Source organism: Tiliqua scincoides, chromosome 12 (genome assembly GCF_035046505.1).
Source record: "Tiliqua scincoides isolate rTilSci1 chromosome 12, rTilSci1.hap2, whole genome shotgun sequence".
NCBI lineage: Eukaryota > Metazoa > Chordata > Lepidosauria > Squamata > Scincidae > Tiliqua > Tiliqua scincoides.
Genome location: NC_089832.1, coordinates 14,029,464 through 14,054,234, shown reverse-complemented (window position 1 = coordinate 14,054,234; position 24,771 = coordinate 14,029,464). Strand labels below are relative to the sequence as shown.

Sequence of the window (24,771 nt, the reverse complement as noted above, 5' to 3'; positions counted from 1 at the left end):
ATCAGTGGTTCCCTAACTGTGAGCCGTGGCTCCCTGGTCAGCTGTTGGAACCACCCAGGGCAGCCACGGAATCCTAACAAAAACCCACCACTCTATACAATATCTGGGTTTGTAGCCCTAATGGGGAGCTGTGGCCAATGGCTCAGTAGGTTAAGAGGGACACCAGTCAAAAAAGTTTGGGAACCACTGCCTTAAATGTTGCATGAGTTACACTATTTGGTAATAAACAGGTTGCTTACCCTTAACTAATGTTCTTCAAGCACTCCTCTGCAGACACATATCAGAGATCAATGCCTTGACAATCAGGATTTTTGAAGCTTCTAGAGCATTCTAGCCTCTATCCTTCACCAAGGAGACAACATGCCATACACAATACCTTGAGAGTAGGAAGAATGCTTCTTTCCCTCAATTCCTGAAGAACACTGAAAGAGGGGTATCATGGCCTGTAGCAGGGAAGAGTGGGTGGGTGTATATTTGCACAGATGACCACTCAAAGTATGTCAATTACAGGTCAATAACCTGGCTTTCTTCTTTATGGTCTCTGTGCAGTGAGACATGTGGCAAACATTAGCAAGCTGACCTACCTGCTGGGAGGCATGGACAGGTGGATCAGGAGAAAATGCTTTGAAGGACAGCTTTGCTGAAGGCCACATAGGCTCTTCCCCCCCCCCCATCCTTAAGGCACAGAGCTTCACAAAAAATATGGGCAAGACCACATTATTGCCTGCACAGTCTTGCTACTCAATCCCTGGAGACTGACTACAGAGGATACTGCTTCATTGACGAGCTTCTTGCTGAGGTAGGAGGCTTCTCAGTCAATTGCCTAAAAAGCTAATTGCTGGGGTGCGACTTGGGCAATCTTTGCCAGGCCCCCAGTAGCATAAAAATAGGTATCCACTTGAAAAAGATGCTATCCCATCTAGAACTTAAAAAGAAAAAAAAGGACAGCTTGTTTAGTGACCATAGTGTGAAGAGCTCCTGAGTCTTCAGACTGATGATTCAAGAAAAAGATGTGACTTGTAACATCACAGCCATTAAAGAAAGTTGTCTTTAAGGAGAAAAAGTGTAAACTTTGATGTAGCCAGACATGGCTCAAAACACTGGTTTATATGTTGACAGACGACCAGTGGTGTGCTTCAAGCTGGCTACTGGACTTATGGCTGGTGGGTAAAGATTTCAATAAGATTAACAGAACTTAAATCCAAGCAGTTTTTAGCACGGAAGACACTATTCAAACTAAAACAAAATACAGTTACAACATAAACCTAGGCCTATCTACTCAGAAGTAACTCGTGTTGAATTCAGTAGGATTTTCTCCCAAGTGTGCACAGGATTGCAAGCTTTGCGTCTGTCCAAGCAGGGTAGCTGAGCTCTGCAATGTCTGCACTTTTAAAGGAGGTGGGATCTGCCACATACCAGTGGCAAGGAAGAATATTTTTATTAAAGAAGCCAAGGATGACAGCTGAAAACAAAAGTCAGTGGAAGTCAAGGCATTCTCTCTCCCCTTGAGGCATGTGTATGGTAGAGACCTTTCAAGCTCTGGCAAGGTCAGAACACTCTCCTGACACTGGAAATGCTGCTCTGATTGGGCACAGACCTCCCATGTGTGTACAACTGCACAGAAACCACGAAGAACTTCCTCTTCTCTTCCATGCTCTGCATCTGGTATTGGGTTGTGTCAAAAACAGAAGACAGATACACAACCCAGTAAATGTTTGCACGGAAGAAAATGCAGTCTTTGCCTAATACAGAAAAAGTGAGAGCTGTTATGAAACTATGACACGACTAACAGAAATTATCAATGGCTAGAGGCGCTGGAGACACAGATGCAGATTCTGATACAACAGGCAGCATGTTTAAAAGACAGTGTTTCATGTTTCTGAAAGAGAGAGGCAGTAAAAAAAAAAAGAGAGAGAGAGAGCCGGAATTGTGAACCTGAGAATGTAATTATCAAGGTCTTAATAGTATCTTGATCATTTGCACTGAACTGAAGTTTCTCCAACAACTGGTGGTGGCTTGGATTAATTTCATCCTTTCACATTCCTAATTTAGTTCCTTGAAAGAACTAAAACTTACTAAAAGTAAGCTTGTACTTAGGCTAAACACCGTTTTACTTAAACACAAATATAAGTTACTTGCTTTGTAGTCCAGAAGAGAACTCATTTGATCCACTTCAGAATTACTTATCATATCACTTTCTTCATCATCTATGATTTCTATTTTCTGAAAGAAAAAATAAAAGCAAGGACAAGGATATCTTACACCATTTCCACATTAACCTATTTGAATTTAAGAATATAAAAAGAGCCCCACTGGATCAGGCCAAAGGCCCATCTAGTCCAGCTTCCCACCAAATGAGCAGGAGCCCACCAAATGCTTCAGGGAGCACACAAGACAACCAGATTCAGAGGAAGAAAGTCACATCAAAGTATCAGCATCCCCCAACTCCAAACACCTTCCACTTTCCCCTCAGAGAGGATGCAAAAGAAAAGGAAAACCCATCTCTGTGACAAAGAGATATATATTGGATGCAGTCAAAACTACAGAGCTATAGGAAGCGTACCTACCACATTGTCAGCAGATATAGTCGTCTGGTCCCCATCTTTGTGACCAATGTCTTCGTTCTGAAGAACTTCACTATGTTCTTCTATGTAAATAAAGTTAAATTACTGACAGTTCAGGAATTCACCAAGTAAACTATAATTTACAGAGAACAAGTTGTGTATGTTTCATACAAACTATCCTTTTATTTTACAAGCACCAAACTCACTTAAAGGTCTCTTTACTATGATCAGTTATTCCTGGACTGTTGATCTTCAGATAAATTCCCAACTGATAGCAGTAAATAGGTAAGTACAGGCAGAACCACCTCTAACCTAGCTCACCTCAGGACAAATTTAGTATGGTAGGGCTGCTACAATTCATCCCTCAGGGAGGCTGAAGGGGACAAATTCAGTACCAGTCACAAGTCATTCTGTGCCACTCTTGACCAGGCTGAGAGCATGATCATGTCAATGAGACTCTCATGTGTATGGAAATTGGTGGCAATGATGCCCAAGGCAAAGATGCTCGGTTTAGAGCTGGAGTGCAAACCAGGAAGTGGTCAAGTCTGGATGAGAAATTCTAGTCCCATTTACTTCTTCGCTATAATCATGGTGTCACCCCTGAAATTGTCTTGATTAAATCTGGGAGGTATCTTGCCAAACCACTGTCTATTTATAAGAATCCCTAAACCATTGCCATGGTTTTGAAAATGATTTCAGCTTAAGTATTATCGGAGTAAAATACTCCATTCAGCCAAGTCTGAAGCAGATGATGGAACTAGAATGAGTAAACGTATCTCAAATTCCAAAACTTTCCCCCAGATATCCAAGTTGAACTAGTTTGGAGTTTGTTGTATTTGCAGTGGGGGCATGAAAGAATAATCCTTATGCATGACTAATAGCTATGTTCTTTTACTGTTTGTTCCCCCCACAAAGCCCCTGTATTTATCCCACAGCTGTGCAAGCACTGACTACAATTATCCTTAACCCGACAGTTCTATCATCAGTGTCAGAGTGCCAGAACCAATTAACATTAGGAATCTTTCGCTTGAAACTACAGAATACTCTGGATCCACTTCTTGACTCTCCTGTTAGAGAAGTTCCGTCAGACTTTGGCAATTCACTCAGCTTTCAAGTAATTTCTACCCAAGACTGCTCTTATTCTCTTTTATAGCTGACATTTTTGACAAAGCCATCAGAAGCATGTTCCCAACAATTCTCAATCGCTTTCCCACTCCAAGTTCTTCAAACAAAAATACGATCAAGCTTGGCATACAAAATCAGGAACTGTGCCTCAGAAAATGGGCTATTTTTGAAGTTCAGAAGCCACCGTCTTCCTTGATTTGTTCCAGTCAGAAGTACCAGGAGCAATCAGCTGCACTTGTGAAGTTGGAGAAATGCGTGAACATGCTCAACCCTAACTACAGCAGATGTTTCTTCACTGCAGCCTGGAGCCTGCAATGTAGCCAGAAGTGGATTTGTGCCATCTTTCTTGAATATTTAACTCGCTCCTGATATTTTTATACCTCTATATTTTTGCTGCCTTCTTCAGCTTTGGTTGCTGTTTTCCTGCCTTAATGATTTCAAGTCTGTTGAACGATTATTACTTAGTTTAAAAAGTGTGGTTGAACTAGTTGGTAAAAGGTCAATATTGTGTTTACCAATACAAATTGTTTACTGAACTTTTTACATGTCTCATTTGGGACTGCTGTTTACCGTTGCACCGTGAACTGCTTTGAGTGCAACTTTTGTAGAAAGCACAAATCTAAGCTATTCTCTTGTACAAGGAGAATTTTTGCCATCACCTTGGTATGTTAGCTTATTTCTAATCAGACTGTTGGCCCATCTGGTCCGATATAGGCAACATGGATTGGCCACATATCACCCAGGTTTCAAGCAGGGGTCACTCTCCCAGCCGCACACAGGGATACTGCCAGTGACTGAATTTGGATGTTTTGCAAGCAAAACAGTTGCTCTGCCTCTAAGCTACAGCACCTCCCTTGCTAAATGGCATCTGTCAGGTCCTTCAACACCTGCGGCTTCATGCCCTTCTGAAGGGGCTGCTCAGTCTCTCTAGTACCCAGGGAAAGAGGAAGTGAGGTGCCTGGCCTGGCCTGATGTTCTGTTGAGCAAGAGAGACAGATTGAGGCCTCTTCTCTTCCCTGAATTATCACCAATGCCTCCAGGAGACAGAAAATCACCTATGCAAACTGCACTGATTCTCTCCAATTGGGAGAATCCTAGAAGTCTGCAATCCTATGCACACTTTCCTGAGAGTAAGCCTCACTGGAGACAATGGGGTGGACTTCTAAGTAGACAAGTATAGGATTGTACTTTAAATCATTCCTTGAACGAAGGGCGGTACAAAAATGTGAATAAAATTCAGTGGGTCCTCCTTATCTGCCATCTATGGATTTGAATATACGCGGATGCCAAGCCTGCAACTGGAGGTTGTCAGAGAGCAACCAGAAGTGCCTTCTGGTCATGCCCGGGAGGTCTTCTGAGGCACAAGGAGGTCATGTGCAGGCTTCCTGCACCTCAGAAGGCCTCCTGGATGTGACTGGAAGACACTTCCAGTTTGCTGCCCCCCACATTTCACAATCCATGGAATTTGGTATCTGCGGGGGTCCTGGAATGGATCCCTCCCCAGGATACCAAGGGTCCACTGTAAAAATAAATAATGGCCTTCATACCATTACATAAAGCCATCTCAACTGTGCAAGTGTTTGCTTCTACCGCACCTCACTTTCTAGGGCATGCTTTTCATTTCAAAGTTTTCACTCAAAGGGCTGAAGGTTTCCAAGCTTAGGCCATAATTCTACATTTATTTACTGGGAGTAAGTAAATGTATGTAGTGTATGTAGGATCCAAATATTAGTTGCTTCCCAGTAGTAGTTCTGAGAGAGGGAGGGTGACAATTCAGACTCTTGAAATAGCATGCATGATTGAACAGGAGTTACAATACAATACCAATAATCACTCCAAGTACCTTGTGAACTTCCATCTGACAAGCAGATTGACACTTCATCATTTCTGTCGTTATCCTCTCCCACGTCAGTTGAAGCGTCATCACCAGGAATCGGTATCGATTTACTGCTGGAATCGGATTGATTGGAAAAATCAGCAGGGCCTCCTCGAGGAGGAGGGACTTCAATTCCCATGAGACGATATTTCCGTCTTCTATTTCCAATCCAAGTCTTGTAATGAGAGGTATGAAAAATATCAGAATCTCTAGTTCAGTCGGAAGTAAAAAGGAAAAAAAGTCCAAGGCTGTTAAATTGAGGAGACAAGTCCTCTTATTTATGGCAACTGGAAACAAATCCATGTTGTTCTCCTGGCCTTAAAAAATAGGAAGAGATTCTTCAATGATACATAGAGATGTGCAGCAGAAAGTGACCTGACCAGACCCTGCAACAGAAGCTTCTAATCTCAATATTATGCCAAGTTCACTTGCTCCCTAGTAGTTTCCAATCCAATGCAAAGGCTTGGCACTGACCCTTAAAGCCTCAAATGACCTCGGTGTAGCTGTGTTACCCTGCACGTGCCCAATCTCGTCTGATCTGGGAAGCTAAGCAGGGTCAGGCCTGGTTAGTACTTGGATGGGAGACCGCCTGGGAATACTGGGTGCTGTAGGCTTATACCATAGTCTTTCGAGACTGAAGGTTGCCAACCAACCAGGTGTGTTAAGGATTCCCTTGTTCCACACAAACCTGTGCTTTGGAATTGAGCTGTATGAGTGTGCATGCATGGGGGGATAGACACAAGATAAGAAACTCTTTAGCCATTGCTCCAGATTTTAGAACTTTCTTTTCTGGGATGCTTATCTGGTTCTCCAACACTTGCTCTTCTAGAAGCTTTGGGGAGTGGGTTTAGGAAATCATTCTAAAACTGTGATGCTCCTTGCTAGTTCTGCTCATTTTATTTTGGATTTCCTCCCCCCCCCTTCCATTTTAGTCACTGTATGTTATATTTTTTTCGGTATTTACCCCCAGGACATTGCCTCAAGCTACAGAATGCAGCAACCTTCCTGAAACTAAGCAAGTCTGGGCATGATTCATGCCTGGGTTCCCAAGTGTTTCCATCATGGAAGAAAAGTTGGATAAAACAGTTAATATGATCTCTCTCTACTTCCTTATGATACTAGTTGTTCCCCAAATAGTCTAACCCAGTGTTTTTCAAACTGTGGGTCGGCACCCACTAGGTGGGTCATGATCCAATTTCAGGTGGGTCCCCATTCATTTCAGTTCTTCATTTTTAATACATTAGACTTGATGCTACCATGGTACATGACTGCATCTGGAGAAATGTTACAGACTTGTGCTTTGAACAGGCTACTATGTATATGCTTTTAACAATGATAGTCAATGGGACTTACTCCTGGGTAAGTGTGGGTAGGATTGCAGCCTAGGATTGCTAAAAATTTTCCTGCTTGATGATGTCACTTCCAGTCATGACATCACTTCCAGTGGGTCCTGACAAATTCTCATTCTAAAAAAGTGGGTCCCAGTGCTAAACATCTGAGAACCACTGGTCTAATCCTTTTGAGACTGCAAATTAAGTAAATATAAATTAAAAAGTGAATAAAAATGTTTATTTTGCATACTTGATTTGCATTCTCTTGTTACAATCTAGAGCAGCCATTTTCAACCACTGTGCCATGGCACACTGGTGTGCCGCGAATGGTCCACAGGTGTGCCACAAGAATTTGGGGGAAAGTCATTTATTAATAGGGCCAATGGGAGATGTGAGCCCCCACTGGCAGCATGGTGTGCCTTGTCAATTGTCAAAAACCTGGTGGTGTGCCTTGACCGTTTTAGTGCCTTGTCAGTGTGCCATGAGATGAAAAAGGCTGAAAATCACTGATCTAGAGGGAGGGGAGAGGGAGGGAAGAGAAGAACAGAGAACACACAGTCCTGAACATTCATCTTTTTTTATATTGTCAACTACTGACCATCTAGCTGCAGCTTTAATTGATATGTATAAAAATGGCACACTGATTCTTCCCTGGTTTTCCTGGTATTTTGTTAACTCAAAATACTGTATATTTTAGTTGCCTTAGGCAACAAAGAATTTTAAAATTAAAAAATTATGCAGCTGCCTTACAACAGCTCTCTGAGCCGAATAGAGCTCAGACCTATAGAGGTCTGAGCTTTCCAGAGTTCCAGAAAAAGGTCTCCCAGACTTAAACTTGAGAAACCAAGCCTCTGGGACTTTCTAAATGCAGAGCATATGTTCCTGCCACTGAAGTTCTGTCCTTCTCTTATGAAAAAAAATCTGTTCCCTTCTGCTTGAAAGATGTTTTATTGCAACTGCAACAGTTATTCCTTTTTCAGTTCCCAAAAGGCCCTTGCTTGTTTAAAAACTTTATATAAATTCCAGCCCAGTCGGTCCAGCTCGGGCTGCTGATCAATAAGTGTCTCACCTGAAGGATTTTACCTAAAAATAGACAGGAAACAGAACAAGAGAGCTCTTCCTAATGTGGTCATTCATTATGTAACACGTGCAATCTATTTCAGTCTACCTCATGCAATTTTTAAAAAAGCTTTCATCTGGGCTATTTTTGTTCCTGCAAACCAGAAATGAGAGGACTGAAAGTTTCTTACCCGCACTATCTCACAGTCAACATTTAATTCTGCAGCAACTGCTTCAATCTTCTCTCTGCATACTGAGCCAAGGCTGGTCATACCCTTGTCCCAGTACTTCTTGAGGGTAGCTAAATCTCGGTCACTGAACTGCGTACGGTCCTGTAGCTGCAAAATAATCATGATTTTTTTAAAGTATCTAAAAAATGGATAAATCACAATAAGAAGAGATATTAAGGCCCAAATCCTAACCAGCTTTCCAGCACTGGCATTGCAGTGTCAATGGGGTATGTGCTGCATCCTACAGTTGGGTGGCACTCATGGAGGCCTCTTCAAAGTAAGGAAATGTTTGTTCCCTTACCTCGGTGCTGCATTGCCCTTATGTTCGTGCTGGAAAGTGGGTTAGGATTGTGCCCTAAAAATGAAGGTGCTCCACATGCTTTTGAGAAGTTCTATACTGATGTCAGAAACCTGTCCATAACCCTTACCCAACTCAATCCACTTTGCAGCACCGTTTCCAATAGTTCCCACTAGCGATATTGCCAAGACTCAACCTCTGCCTCCTTCCTGGGCAGTCTCAGAGATGCCATCACACCTAGATCTGTGCTCTTTTATTTTTTGAATGCCATTTGAGTTCATTTGCCCTCTTAATCCCCCAAACCATGACTTTTTCTTTAAGACTGTGAATTCCTTGGGAACAGGTCTGCTAACATATAGAAACAAAATACTGTAGGTCATTCTGAGCCCATGGGATAGAGGGATTTAACAAAAGTCAACATAACAATAAGAATTGCTATTCTAGAGAGCTGGTCCGGTTAACCCTTTGAGGACAAAAAGGCAGGCTAAAATTTTCTTAACCAGCAAACCATTTGGACAATAAAACCTGCACTTGATTTATAGTTTTAACAACATTTACTCCACAGTGCAACATGAGAACAACTGACAAATATAATATAGATCAATCACCTGTGGGGAACCCAAATTGATGCATTCAGTTGGAAAAGTTGTGCACTCTCACTCTCTCCTGCCCATCTTATAAAGCTTCTACCTTGTGTGCGTGCGTGCGAGAAAGAGAATGAGCGATGGTCCAGTGAATTATTTGCCGCAAGATCACAAGGTGTATTATAAAACATACTCCTAAAGAGGAATTTTTCTCATCACCAGCCCTCCATCTCTGATCCCAAACGACAGCCTTACATCAATTGCAGAAGGTGCTCAGACTTGGACTCTGGCAAGCTTCAAGAAGAGAGGGGTAGAAGTGGGGAACAGATAGCAGAGCTCCTTGAACTGCCTAAGGCAGTGTTTCTCAAACTGTGGGTCAGGACCCACTAGGCGGGTCGCGAGCCAATTTCAGGTGGGTCCCCACTCATTTCAATACTTATATTTAATATATCAGACCTGATGCTACTATGGTTTGTGACTGCATTTGAGGAAATGTTACAGACCTGTACTTTTAACAAGCTACTATGTATGTTCTTTTAACAATGACAGTGAATGGAACTTATTCCTGGGTAAGTGTGGATAGGGTTGCAGCCTAGAATTTCTGCTGGATGATGTCACTTCCAGTCATGACATCATTTCTGGTGGGTCCCAATAGATTCTCATTCTAAAAAGTGGGTCCCAGTGCTAAATGTGTGAGAACCACTGGCCTAAGGGCATATGTGAAGCAGGTCCCATAAGCAGTGGTTCTCAAACTAGTCCTTAGTTGCGACAACTAGACATGTATGGTGACTGCAGGTGTGGATCCCATCATTGACTCCCCCAACTGCAAATCTTTCCAAAATGGGCCTCTAAACCTCACGGCTAGTGCCTCTAGCAGTCAGAGAGGCGGCAACTCTACCCTCTCCCCATTCATGGTTGACATGTTTTTCCCTTGCTCCTGTTATAGTTGTCCTCTTTTAAACAGAGTAGAATTATAGGATAACCGGAGGCAATTCCAGGAGCTCCAGCTCCAGGATGTCACCAATCATCAGAAGCTTTTACAAAAAGAAAAAAGCTAACCCTATAAACAACATGTCTGAATGCAGAAGAGTTCACTTATGTCCTTTGAAGAAGCCCTGCTTGCTTGCTCTCTCACTTCTTGCCTGGTGTTAAATTCATCAGTCATGTTATACACATTCTGAAGGACAGGTTGTCAGATGCTTTTCTGGTGAAGAGCCTCAATTAATTCAGTATAAAAAGCAGCCCTTGTAGCTAAGAAGAGGCTGCGGCTCTTTCATGCTCAAGATTACACATGGTTCCTCATGTGTGAAGGTCTTTTCAGCATTGCCTGACTGCCTCATGCAAAGAGCACTGACTCTTGGAGGAAGCCTATAAGAGTCATAAAGCATGGGCAAAACTATCCCCCAGGTGAGTGGCTTTTAAGGGAGTCTTAGAGCCAGGCTACACATTACATTCAACATGTTATTAGAGCAGATTTAGCAGCAGGAAGCGGGGGACATAGCAAAAAAAAAAAAAAGCACAGATGTAAAGGGAGGCTGAACTAAACTGGGCTGTGTAGTAAGAGGGGGCTTTAATCCTTTGCTCCATCTCAGTCCCCATTTGGATCAAGAGCTTCCACAGCTGCTAAGTTATCCCTAAAGGAAAGCTCCTGCTTTCAATGGGAATTCTCTCGTCTGGTGCACACAGGAGCCACAAGTCCACCAAATCCAGACTTGGGCAGTGCAGGGGCCAAGGATTCATTTTCCTCCACCTCTCCATGCTACAGTTCCCCCACCCAAATACCCTTTCCCTTGTTTATTTTAGCTTCCTTTAAAAAGACAAGCAAACTCCTATTAGAAGCTGCTCACCCGGACCACAGAGACATCTCCCCTGATTCCTGACAGCTACTCAAGGATTCTGCTACTCAGGACAAGTGTGGGAGCTAAATACCTGGGGGTTCACCTGGTTGGTTGGCACCCTAGATCATCAGCTTCTGTGCCAAGAGAAATCTGGTCCTTTGGGCATATCTTGGGCAATAGGTGGGCAAGGAAGGGTACTGAAGTTTCACCCAGGGTTTGGTGGAGGACACGTTTGTTTCCCAGTGATAGCAAATCTACCAGTTAGGCTACCCACTCTGAAGCAGGGGAAGTTGAAGTCCTATGGGCTAACTCCCCAGCTCTTGCAAGCTCTGAACTCCCCTGCATTCCATGGACTCAAGACAAAATGTGATTCAAGATAAGGAGCTTCTTTCTCAGTCCATTAACAAGCTCTATCCCCACAGCTGCTGCAAGTAGGTTGCAGGCTTACAAGATAGGAGTCAGACCTAACCTGTTCTTCCCATAGGGTTTTAAAGCATTTCAACTGACTTCAGATAGGCATTTAAGATTATTCTAGGTCACAAACCCAAGTGAGCTATTCTGTTATCTTATAATAACTGAAGACACTTACAAATTACTCCATTCCCTTTTCTCAAGTCTCATTAGAGCATAATTTGCCTGTACAAATGGAGAGAATATGAAAACCTAGAATCTGTGCCATTTGTTAGACGACAGAGTTTACAAACAAGTTTACAATGGTTTTTAAAGCATTTTCAATTGCAGGGATTCAGGCTATTTAACACTACCACAAATTAATAGTAAGATGATTAACCAATGACACTAAATGAGGAGTCTGTTCATGGTTGTTTTTCCAGGACAGATTTTGAGTTATTACAGAACTAAAAGATTTATGGGTCTCCATCAATGCATTTTCCTCCACCAGGCAGCCTGGATTTTATTTGCTGTAAATTAATTAAATGAGATAAAGAAAAGGCAGGCAAAAACTATTTAGAGACATGCAGAGTATAAGAGGAGGACTTTCAATGCTTAGCTGAAATGGACTATAAATTATAAATATGAAGGTTTTACTTTGAAAGCTATCAATTAGAGTTGTTTTTCCAACTCTTTCCATTAGCAATGCTCATAGTTGTTTTTTTTAAGCCTTATTCTTCATTTTCAAAAAGGCTGCACAATGGTATTTTTCACTTCATCGTGTTTTCTCAGTGGATTTTGTGACATCAATCCATCAGGAGAATTTGACAAATGAAAATATACGCCCATTTCACAAAGACAGGATTCTGAACAGTAGTTTTAATTTCAAATTTTTAATTACGACCATGCCATTACTTAAACTGACACTGAAAGCTGTGCATTGATACAACTAGCTATTAATACAAATATGCCAATTCAAGACATTAAAGTTAACGGGTATGATTCTAGTTCATTGACATGGGTGGAGGCGATAATCTTTGCAGTACTTAACTACTGTCCCCAACACGGATGTGTCAAGAGTTGGACAGGGTTGTCGGTTAAGAGTAACTTACATCAGAATTAGTGCTGGTGGACAAAGGCAAGTCTACATGCAAAGTTGCTTGTAAAGATAGCGAAGTGATAGTGGGTAAATATATTTACAGTGTTGCCTTTGAAGTAGTGACCCCAAGAATCTAGGAGAAAGGACATTTTTCAACATTGACTGTACCCAACCAAAAATGTTTAATGCCTCCCAACCATGATGGTTAAACTCAGTCCATCAGAACTTACAACCTGTCTAAATTTGGTCCACTTGTTATTTTAAGAAATACTTACTGCTCTTTTTCGGGAACACCCCGTAATCCAAGGCACAGTGAGGTTTCCTGAAATCTAGGGAAGGAAAAAATGTTTTTTTTCCATAAACATTTTTTTTTAAAGTCACATTCAAAAGCTAAATAGGTAGCTTTATAATGACCAATCTGAGCAATATGAACTCATTTGCGGAACATATTTCATCACAAAAATTGTTCTCATAAGCCCTTACTTTAAGAGGTCAAACAAATTCTACTCCTACCTGAAGGTGGGAAAAACATGTTTACAGAGAAAGTCTAAAGACCAAATTCTGTCAAAACATTTCAAAGTATAAACCCAGAACTGCACATGAATTAACATACCCTAAATCCACCATTAGCATAACTGCATTCCCATTAAAAAAAAAAAGAGGTATTCAACATTATAACTGGATTTTACTGTAACATAGTCCCACAATAATTTTTTCCTATGCAATCCCCTAATTTTTTACACACTTAATTGAGGTGTACTTGTAACAAATTCCCATGGCTTGCTGGAAGAGCATATTCACCGAGAACATTTACATCTCTATTGTCTTCTTATCTAGCTTGGTTAAAGTCTACATTCAGTCCACAAAACAGAGTAAAAGGTACTCTTGCCTTAAACCATTAGACTGAACAAATGCTTTCCTTTCAATCTTACAATTCTGACAGCTTTAACATTGGCCTTTTCTCTGAAGGTTTATACTGTATGGGTTTTCTACACCCCACCTGGAAAAAAATCCAAACAAACTTACATAGCAATATGCATTAGGGCAGTGGTTCTCAAACTCTCCCAGTAAGTCTTTGCAGGGGTGGGGGGAGGATGCAGCAGGGGGCTGCAGGGGCTTGGGGCTGCAGGAGCTAAAGCGGAAGTGGAGCGCAATAGCTCTGCATCCACTTTCCCTGCTGCGGGGAGCCCTGCCAGAAGTTGCGCCAGGCTCCCCAAACCCCAGGGAGGTTGCAGGAGGCTTGGGTAAGTGCACCCAAGCCCCTGCAGCCCCCTGAGCAGCGCAATCCTGGGGATCACACCGCTGCCTTCCCCCCGCCTCTAGGCTGCCCCCATCACTTAAGGGGGCAGAGACCAGCGTCCTCAGGCTGGGGCGTCACAACACCCCAGTTTGAATAACACTGCCTTAGGGACTGTAATGGGTCATAAGGTCAGAATATACCAAATTCACATTCTGAGCCTCCCCTCCCCCCACCCCCCGGATCACTTTTTATTCTTTTTATCCTAAAAGTTTTATCCTAAAAGTTTTTATCCTAAACTTTTTATCCTAAAAGTTGCAATGCATAAGTTCATTTAATCATTGTCATGGCAGTGGTCACACACTAGCTCACCATTATCACAGCAAATATAGTTTAAAAACTTATAAGTCAAGGCCTCATTGAGCTGAAAAGGCCTCACTGAGCTGGAAAGGGCTGTAGCCCTACTGACAATGCAACAGTACCTTGCTACAGAAGTAAACGTAGCTTCAATTTTGCTTTGGTAGCGAAGAGACTATCCTCTTTTAAGCCCCACCCAAGTCCAATAATTAGATTTTATCAAAACTACTATGTCAAGGCAAAAAAGAAAGCATTCCATAAGATAATGACATTTCAAGAGCTAGCTGTCCTGCATCAGCTAATACAATACAATTTCTGCACATGTTTTTATCAGCAACAAATGCCACCAGTAAATTTGATACTCTATAATCAGATCTAGTTACATTAAAATTGTCAAGATAAAATGAGTTCTGTTCTCCTGTCAATGGTTTTTCCAATGGTTTTTATCAAGCAAAAGATCACACCTGTCCTGCTTTTCAAAGAGGGAAAATAACCCCTAATTGGCCTGTCAACCTTTCCCACAAAATACACCCCACACAGTTTACTCTTATTAAACAAACAGGTCTCAACTACACAGTAAAATGCCAATTCACCAGAAAGGTTATATAGTAGAGCGGGAAATGGGAGGCCACAACGAACATGCAGCAGATGCCCAGGCCATCTACAACGAAAGCCTATTTTTAAATAACTTTAAAGTACAGTTGTCCACAATAGACTATATTGACCTCTAAAAGCCTGTCTAATTTACACTATAAGCACAGAACTTATATTCGACCTTTTTCTGGTAAAAATCTTTTACCCACACAAAACCCTTTAAGAAAGTCGGTAAAATAGCTTTAAAAAGCAGCCAAATGAGTTTCAGAGTAAAAATTAATGCAACTGTAGAGCATTTTACCTTGTCGCAGTTCAATGAATCTTGAAACAGGTCAGTACAAGTAGCTATGCTAGAAATATAAATTCATTAACCCTCTTGAATTACTCAACAGCAATTTTATTACATCCACTATCACTTTAGCTGTATATGAATACGAAGCAATATTCATTAGTATTGAGATCATCCATGTGCACATGAAACTTAGTTCTTAATCCAAATTGTAGTAAAGCTGAACGTTCAAGCAAGCACACTTGCCATGTGCTTTCAAACTTGGGAAGTGTTTCTCATGGAATTACTAGTAAGAATCGTCACAGAGACATCACCTGGACAGCTACCAAGTCTTCAGGTTAATTGCTGCACATCAAGGAAAGGCCTTAGCATCTCTCTAGGTCTGGCACCAACATTCAGGTGTATCAGGTACTAGTCTAGATAAGCTGAGATGGCCATGTTCCATTACCTCTTTCAGAAAAAGCTGAAAGTCCAGGTTCAATAATCCTTTCCTGAAAGAGGTGAGGTGAAACGGTATATGGCAGTTCCTTTCAGGTTTCATACAGGGCACAGACTTTTAGTCCAAGTTGCAGTGAAGGAGAAACAGAGGCAAAATGCTGCTCTGTGGGGGGGGGGCAGTGAAAGACTGGCTCCATGGAGGAACCTATGGCCTTCCTACCCCCTGCCTCCATTATCCTGTGAGCCTCTGTAGCTGAATACATCGTTCTGAAGAATAGGGTAATTCAAGAAGGTGGAATGGAATACACTACCATTTCACACCAGGGGAGACAGGTGCTTTCTGTGGAAGAAACACGCAACTCAGCCTTAATTATTCAGTGCTTGTGACTTACAGCAGGAAAGGAAGACAATGCCCAAGGTATTTTTTAAAAAGATCACACACACCAACCATCAATTACCTGGTAATTATTTTGGTTCTGAGATAGCCTTAGTTGATTGGATGCTGCAAAATGAGAAGAAAGATTACTTCTTGATGGGTAAGAACTGCTATAGAGAGTACTGGATGTGGTATGTAAGGAGGTTCGTGGAGGTAAACGATAGTCTCTGTTATGATACAGGATATTGTCATGCAAGTCCCTGGAATTCACCACATGTGAACTGCAGCTGACGCCTCTACTTGACCCAGATAAGCCTGTCCCCGGATTCTCTCCTCTGAGGGATGCACCACTTAGTCTGGAGTAATTTTGCATCTGGGCACCCATTGATGCCAACTCTTCTTCTCTAGCATATTCATCGTCGACATCCCCGGTTTCCATGGCAATTGACAAACAACTGCCTTCTGCCGTAGAGGACTTCTGTGTACTTCCTCCACTTCCCAGGATTCTCTGAGGTTGATCGGTAACAGCCAAGGAAAAAACTTCACGGATTTCCAAGTTGTGTGTGCTACAAGAGGGATCTCTAATGTTAGCCCTTTGTCCAGACGGGATGTGCGAGGCAAGGATGGGGTGCTCTGGCTTCTGAAGCCTCTGACACCCCATTTGCTCCACTTTACAGGGTCTGTGGCACAAAACGGGCTTCTGAGGTAATACCAACTCTGCAGTCTGAACCGAAGAACCACCATAGCTTTTCTTAGTGTGGTTATAAATGGAGTTTGCAGAATTGAGCACGCTTGTTTGCCTCGACAGGATAATAGTTTTTTCTCCCAAAAACAGCGATGCGTTTTTACAGTGGGGTGCTTGCCGCGCTACAGCAATGTGCTGCCGCTGAAATTCAGACTCGCTTTTCCCAGGAGGCCTCTGAAGAGAGTTTTTATGCACGTCACTCAAAGAATTAGTCTGTCTCGTGGACACCAGTCTGCCCGATGAACTGGATGGATTGTATATACCAGTTACTATTACATCATTGTTGGAGGCAGCCCAAGATGACTGCTGGCTTTGGGAGCGAGCAATGCTGACGACGTTTCGGACTGCGACTTCTGGGGGCACAGTCAGGGTGCTGGCAAGAGTCCCCGGTGGGTTCCCTCCAGCATCCACAACATTCTTGCTGCTCATTTTTCTTCTTTTGTTGCCAACCCAGGTCTGTAAAGAGAAAAGGGTCTGTCAGACACACATCTCAGTTAAATTCATTTAACTCAAACCACAGGAGTAGTTTCTGTATTACAAAACAAAAATGGATGTGAAAGCATATACAACATCTACCAAAAACTCCCACTTATAAGTTTCCAGGAGATTTTTATGCACACCATGCATCACCCATAAAGGAATAGCCAGAGTGCAAGATTTCACCATCCTGCTCCTGGTTTCCATCCATCTTGTCTTTGCAAAGAGAGAAAGAGACAGAGATCAGGTTGAGGCTGAGCCTTTGTTTTTCTGATACCCAGTAGCATGGACCTCTGAACCTCAAACCATTGTTCTCTCTCACAGAGTGGATTTTAAACAGACCTTTGCAGTTTCAGCTTCAACAGCAGCTTGACGGGCAGACCCTGTCACCTGATAGTGCACTGTGTTAAAAACACCATCTAACCATTTCAGTAGATCAAGCTTCTGTTAAAAATGAAACAGAGCAGGCTAAGCCCCCTTTCTGGAGCAAGAGGTCAGGGTACAGCAATTTATGTTCCATTTTGTTTTAGAACTTTGAAGTATCAAACAGAAATTTAAATACCCAGCTCAGCCAACATACATGCATAACACTACCTTTATAAAAACCATCAACTTAAGTTACGCAAGTGAAATATAGTTCTCTACTTCAGTTAGTGCTGGGGACAAAACAGAACAACAGCTTAACTTTCTAATTTTCTAAAAATGGGGAAACAATAGTTACTGTCTTTTCTTTATCCCAGAGGACCTGGGTGGAGCCCAAGACCATGTGAAGCAACTAGTGAGGCTGATCAGTTAAGATTTCCTAACTCCTCTTGTATTCCATCTTAAAACTGTAGGTTTTTTAGGCTATTACACCACCATGTTCGGTCACCACTTCCTTTTTGCCATTTTGTGTTACTTTAACACCCAACCTGATGAGGAAGGTATTCTGGAGAACTCAAAAACTTTCACAAGACTATGTATCTTTTTGGTAGTTGTAATAAAGGTATTACTAGAGTATGGCTTTTGGATTAATTTCAACATCAAGTGAATAAACATTAAGTTCTCTTCTTCACCCTAGATAAAAATGAATAAAGATATGCTTATTTAAAAAATATTGACCCCACCATGAGTTTCAACAGTTTGAGTATTATCACTTTGAAGTTTTAATGGGTCCCCCTTTGAACATGCATCATGAAACAGAACACCTATAAGATTAGATCAATGAACTAATATTTCCCAACTTGGGGGGTAGCAACACCCAGGGCTACAGGAAACACCACACTCCTCAAGGGTAGTGGCTAACTGCTAGCAAAGGCAGGACAGTGGTGATGGTACTTTTGGGTTTGTGTTGTCGACAACCAAGGAAAAAAAGTTTTTTGTTTTTTTTTAAACTTACCCACCTATGGTGGTGGCTGGAGACGCCACAAAACCCAGGTTCTTGCTGCCACTGAAGACAGGTAAATTGAAAAAAAATTCTTTATTGTCGGTAGTGGTATGCGTCAAATCAGAAACACCATCACTGCCTCACTGCCACCCCCAATAACGGCCCTGCAATTACTCAGTGGTTCCCTTACCTTTAAGAAAAGGTTGGGGACCACTGATCAAGATGTCAACATTTATACTGAGAAAATTATTTATCCCCCCCTTCCAATTTCATTCTGTATACTTATTTTTCACTATGCCTCTTAAAATGAAAATTATAGCTTTATTGACATCTTTTATTAGGGGGGAAAAATCTACAATTACAGAATAACCTACACCTAGAGGTGTTTGAAAACAGTGTTATGTTATTTTACTCAGAAGTAAATCCACTGAGCTCCGTAGGACTTTGCTTGTAATCGTATTTTGCTCATTGGAAACAAACACCTTTACCTACAGTCTTAAGACCTAACCTAGGCTTCCAAAGGCCACTCCTCAAATCACACCCACTATGAAGATGCTGAAAAAAGCATAACGTGCAGCTTCTCTACATCAGTCAACAATATGAAGTACTGGAGTGAAAGACTTTGCATGTTTTCGGACGAGCAGCATGGCAAGGAATTCTCAAATATTACAAAGTTTGCAAGGAACCATCACAAGCATTTCTAGAGGCTTCCACTGGACAGCTAGAATACGTGAATTGCCACCACTAGTTTAAACAGTAGACACAGGAGTGAAGCACTCTGGACAAAGATGTCAAAGGTAGGGGGCTTCTCTAGCACGATAGCCATTAACTGGATAACTGAATTAAAAGCCATACATTTAAAAATAAGTTTAATTTTAAAAATCTGAAAGGATGGCAACATAAATAGTGGAAGTTTGCAAAAAGTGGTCACCTACAATAAATATAACAATCTAAATATAGTTGAGGAAATTGCTTGCTCCCAGAATACCTACTGTGACATACACAAAATCACACCTTTGTAATCAGCATTAATTTTGAAGCAGTAATACTCCTTGATTCTCGGCAGGTCACTCCATGGAAATTTTCTTTTTGCATTTGGATATACTGTAGCACCCTAGTACAAAATACACACATTGACTATGAAGCATGAATGCTTAAGATAGCTATGGGGGGGAGAAACATGTGTTATAAATGCTTGCCCTATTAGAACACATGCTAATGAAAGTATGATCCCATCTAATTACCACTCATGCACATGGGGACAAGCACTTGAAGACAGTGCAATATAAGATGCACATATTTTATACTACAAATCTACTAAGAGATCTCAAGAATGTGCTCTTTTGAGAGATAGTATCAGCCACTTCAATTAAGAGGGATCACACAACTGTATGAGTGGGGTGCCTAGTACTGTAGGCAAGTGCTTTGTGGCTTGCAGGTGGTGAAATGAAGTACAAAAAAGGATAATGAAGGGATGAAGTGAGTATCAAATTTTAAGAAGAGAGAGAAGGGCTGAAGTTCAGTTGGAGAACACCTGCTTTGCATGTAGCATATTCCAGGTTCAATCCCTGCTTGCAACTCCAGGTACAGCATGTACAGATCCAGGTACAGATTCCTGTCTGAAACTTTGGGGAGCCACTGCTAGTTGACATACACAATGCTAAAATGAGATAGACCAATGGTCTGACTCAGTAAAAGGCAGCTTAAGAACATAAGAACAGCCCCACTGGATCAGGCCAGAGGCCCATCTAGTCCAGCTTCCTGTATCTCACAGCGGCCCACCAAATGCCCAGGGAGCACACCAGATAACAAGAGACCTGCCTCCTGGTGCCCTCCCTTGCATCTGACATAGCCCGTTTCTAAAATCAGGAGGTTGCACATACACATCATGGCTTGTAACCCGTAATGGATTTTTCCTCCAGAAACTTGTCCAATCCCCTTTTAAAGGCATCCAGGTCAACTTCTTACATTCCCAACCAGCAGCAGACAAGCAGAGCTGCACACTAGCAGGGTAAATGAGTAGAGCAACAGGAGCTTGCTAAGGGTCAAATCCTATCCAACTTTCCAGCCCTGGTGTAGCCGTGCCAATGGGGTGTGCGCTGCATCCTGTGGTGGAAGGGTAGTTAATGGAGGCTTCCACAAGGGAACATTTGTTCCCTTGCCTCAAACCTGCATTTCAGTTACACCGGCGCTGGAACATTAGATAGGATTGGGCCATAAGTCTTCAATACATCCCAAAAAGGAGACAGGAGTCAGGAATTCAATAGATTAACTCAGAAATATATCTTTTCAAATAGCAAGGAACACATATAAAACTGGAGCAGTTCAGGGAAGGATGGTGAGGAACCTGGGAACCAAGCCCTCCCTCTGAATCCCAGGAGTTTGTATCTACCCTCCCAACCATGAGAAAAATAGTACGGTCAATTCAAAGCAAAGGTTCAAAAACTGTCTCTAATTGTAAGAGCAAGACCTCACACTGCAAGACTTTTCCCGATCTCCAAGCCAGTTCAAGAACTTCCAAGCTCCAAGTCTAAAATGCTCCCCATGGACTTGTTACCAGCCTTTAAAACAAAAACAAGTTTTATGAAGGACAGACCTATCTTAAATGGGGTGCCACGCATCACATTTTATCCCTGCCAAGGAATGAGCTAATCAGTCCACTACTGCACTAGAACAACTAAATTAAACCACAGTATTTTACTAGAATAAATGCACATACATGAGACAAGACTATGTCACACATTACAGAGGCAAAGCCAGATTTGCCATCAAGTGTACACTCTCAATCATGGTTCTCCAAAGAGCATAGCTCTGTGATGCGGGTGTTTGCAAACATATGCTTGCCACTTTCATGCATTACTTTGGCAGGCATACAGCCACCAACTTTTAAACGTACATCTTAAAAAAAAGTGATGTGAAAAGCAGCCCTTGCATTTTCTCACTCCCTCTCACACACACACCCCCAACTTTTCAAGAACTTCAAGCAGCCAAGTCATTGTGGGCAATACTAAGTTTTCAAGGAGGCACAAGTCAAGTTTTTCAAGAAAAAGCATTATCCTCAAAACACCAGAGAAGACTACAAAGAGCTGTCAATAAGAGGAAAAAAATGAACCATCAATAGGAAAACAAAGCATGTGTTATATCAAGGGAATGAAGCTTTCCCTTTCTTAAGAGCCCCATGCCCTGCACATAAATAAGCAAACAAGTGCATTTATTAAACTGTTATGGAAATGCAAGCATGGAAGACCTCAGTACTTACCCTGACTACACTGAAGTCCAGCTTAGTTTCTTGAGCACACTGCAATATGAGTTGAAAGCAATTTTTACTTTGATTGGTCATTCCATTTTCATAATAACGCTGCAATATCCTTTGTTGTTCTGCAGTAAATACAGAACGCAGATTCATCTAAAAATAAAAGAAGATACTCTGAAAATTGGAATAATTTAAGAGTTGCAGTTCTTTCTTTGTAAAAATGTTGTCTCTTCTTTATGCATCAAATAAAAGACTACTGTGGACTTAACTAGGATGTACTCTAGTTCACCACTCTCAATTTTTGTACTTTAAAAAAAACCAGACAACTGCTTGACGTGCCGAAATTAGCACATGAAAAAGCCTCTATGCTTTTCAGACTTATTTTATAAACTGAAGTAAAAGAAGTTTGCTGACAGTATCACACATTCAAGGAGGAACTGGCTTTGACTCTTAGTAATACTCAGTTCTGACCAAAACATGGAGCACTCAGGGAGGCTATGCAAATGGGGCGTACAGGTTCTCGGTATCTTTTGTACTGGTTCTGTACTGGTTCTATTAGATAAAGAGCATCACTTGGAATTTGGGACGCAGTTGACAGTAAGTGAGATGGGAAGAGACAGATCTACTATCTGTCGTCCACAACATTCTTATTAACATTTGTATACAAAGTGACTTAGATGGAATAAGTGGGGGGGGGGCGCAACTTCCCTGATGTAAGGGTACAAACAAACAAGAAGACACAACAACCAACAGCCTCTTGAAAAGACACTATGCCGAGATGAACAGGGACAACTGCTCTCCTCCTGCTAAATATAAAGAGAACCGCTGCTTAAAGCGTGCTTCTTTACCCAGTTAGGAGGAGTAACTAGTCAGTATAGCCAGAAATCTCTATAATACATTGCAATGGAAGAATGTAGTCTCACTCTGAATCACAGAAGAATTAAGTGGCACAATTGAATTGCTGTCACTGAGCTCTAGGGATTAGTTGTCATTAGAAATCAAGGTGCCTTCTTCAGGGCACTCTGCTGCCAGATCTGTTTAAGTTTGGGAGTTTACACTTCCCAGCACTAAAAAGCCTCTGGTCATTTCATTTCTAAAGCTAAGCAGGTCTGGTTCTAGCCAGTATTTGGGTGGGAAACTGCTTGTGAATTCCACAGAAATCTAACTGGCATACCCCCCCCCCCCACACAAATTCTTTTTTTTTTTTGTCATTGAGCCAGATAGTCAAATTGCCAAACTAAGAGAAGACTAAACCCAGAGTTTACACCCGATTGCTTCACAACCTTATTTAGAAACTCTTAACTTAAGATGCAAGATAGGATTATATGCAGCCTGTCAGTTTCAACTAAACCTATGGTAGCATAAAAGAAGGAAGAATTCATTGCTTCCAATGGCAAAAGAAAATGGTATGAATGATGTGAACCTTATAAGATTGCTGAAGTTGGCATACAGTACTCAGTTTAGAAAAGACAAGAATCCCATCTGGTTTGATCAAAAGGAAGTCAGCTAGTGTTCTTAGGTATGGGCTCAGTATTTGATACGAAGGGCATTCTGTCTCCAACACAAAGAAGGATAATTGCATGGAGACAATCTTGAGTATTATTATTATTACTACTACTTTGATATTTAGCTTGTATGGACTTTTACATTTTTTAGAGCAAAACACTTACAAATATGCTATTAGCAAGTCACGCAATGAGCATGAGTTTATAAGAGTTAATTTTGCTCCTAGGAAGTAAAGACACACATGCCAGTGAGAACCCTCCCACTCTGCCTGTCCTCATCTATTCTGCTTGTGTAGATGTGTATACACAGAATAGTAGGTTAAGCCATTTCTGTCCAATGTTGCATATAAGCAGCAGGGATCAAATGTGTACACCTGTGGGCTGGGCAGAAATGGGTTAAATGTCCTTACGCAAGCAATTCACATTTAACTGTGACCAAAAAATGAGACACTATTTGATACCAAAGAGAAAACCTACAAACTCAAATTGTCTCATCACAGCAATGCCAGCAACTGGTCTAAAGTATAATTGTAAAATTAACACATTGTAACGAGCTAATTGTAACTAACCAACACATGCTTAATACATACAACACTTTGTAGTGTATTAAAATACAATCCAGGTTGAGTGTCCCTTATCTGGACTGCTTGGGACGGGAAGGTATCTGAATTTCAGAATGCTTTAATTGCAGAAATATAATGAGAAATGCTTCCTCTAGCTCTTTTCAGTGTTAACTATACAGGTGTTGGCTGACCAATTTGACATTATTCAGCTATGTCCATACAGGTACAAAGAACAGAGCAGAGAATATATCTTACAGCCTGCACCGTCCGTGGGAATGAGTACAAGACCTTCATAAAATAGAAAGTGTTGTTTTTTTTAAAAAAGTCTTGGATAAAAATGTCTGGATATTGGATGAGTCCAGATCAGGGGCAATTTACTTGTATATAGTTTTTTAATGGGAATCACTTTGAAATTCTATAGTGTTTTAAAATAACCTAATCAGAACAATCTTGTCCAAAGACACAAACATTATCAGCAACCAAATTATAAAGCTCAGATTGAACTTGAGATCGCTTTGAAAGGAGTTAGCACACGTACTTCAGGAAGTGACCAGCAGTCCAATCCTGACCATGATTACTCTGAAGTAAACCCATTGGTTTTAATGGGACTGATGCCCAGTTTACAAGTGACTTTGAGTAGCATAGTTGCATATTGTACTTCCTACCGTGATGAAAGGATAAACTGTATTGTGTTCCATGCAGGTGATGTACTAGTTAGGAGCAACCACATAATTCAACATATAAATATAAATTGAGCCTTACTTAGCACTGCAGCCTTTGAAACAAGGCTTACAGCATAGCTTTCCTTAAGAGTCAGTAGATGAGTAAAAACACAACCTATATTTAGAAGCAAGGCATCCAAGTCAGTACATTACCTGCAAGTTCTTCTTTATGAGTTTCCATCAACTCTTTGGTATTATCAACTCAGATTTCAGAGGTACTGGCTGACTCCATTTTTTCATAAAGAAACATACCCGGTTTGATCTAAAACTCAATAACTGCATATGGAGCAAACACTCATTACAGAGATCTCCAACTGCAGCCAGTGAACAAAGTGGGAAAAATCAATAGCAAAAAATACTTGCTGATAAAGACCTTGCAAGATTACTGGCTGACTTTTATCTCCAATATGCAATGTGAGCTACAATTCACCTGAGTGCCTATTAGTCCACAAACC

At 41.4% G+C, this 24,771-nt stretch overlaps 1 protein-coding gene and 1 pseudogene across 5 annotated transcripts in view; one reads left to right on the top strand and one right to left on the bottom strand.

The window, feature by feature from the left end:
- The window catches only part of HDX (highly divergent homeobox), a 37,156-nt gene that overhangs the window by 8,383 nt on the left and 4,002 nt on the right, over nt 1-24,771 (bottom strand). For 3 of the 5 annotated variants that reach the window (XM_066640084.1, XM_066640085.1, XM_066640086.1), the window contains 7 exons: nt 21,533-21,679; nt 15,768-16,886; nt 12,670-12,723; nt 8,147-8,293; nt 5,533-5,740; nt 2,568-2,647; nt 2,140-2,223 (listed from right to left, as the gene is read on the bottom strand). In XM_066640084.1, coding sequence (XP_066496181.1) covers nt 2,140-2,223; nt 2,568-2,647; nt 5,533-5,740; nt 8,147-8,293; nt 12,670-12,723; nt 15,768-16,886; nt 21,533-21,679 — 1,839 coding nt within the window. Of the gene's footprint in view, nt 1-2,139; nt 2,224-2,563; nt 2,648-5,532; nt 5,741-8,146; nt 8,294-12,669; nt 12,724-15,767; nt 16,887-21,532; nt 21,680-24,771 lie in introns of all 5 variants that reach the window. The other 2 variants (XR_010795017.1, XM_066640087.1) reach the window with 2 other exon arrangements.
- On the top strand, nt 6,061-6,179 carry LOC136663417 (5S ribosomal RNA; annotated as a pseudogene).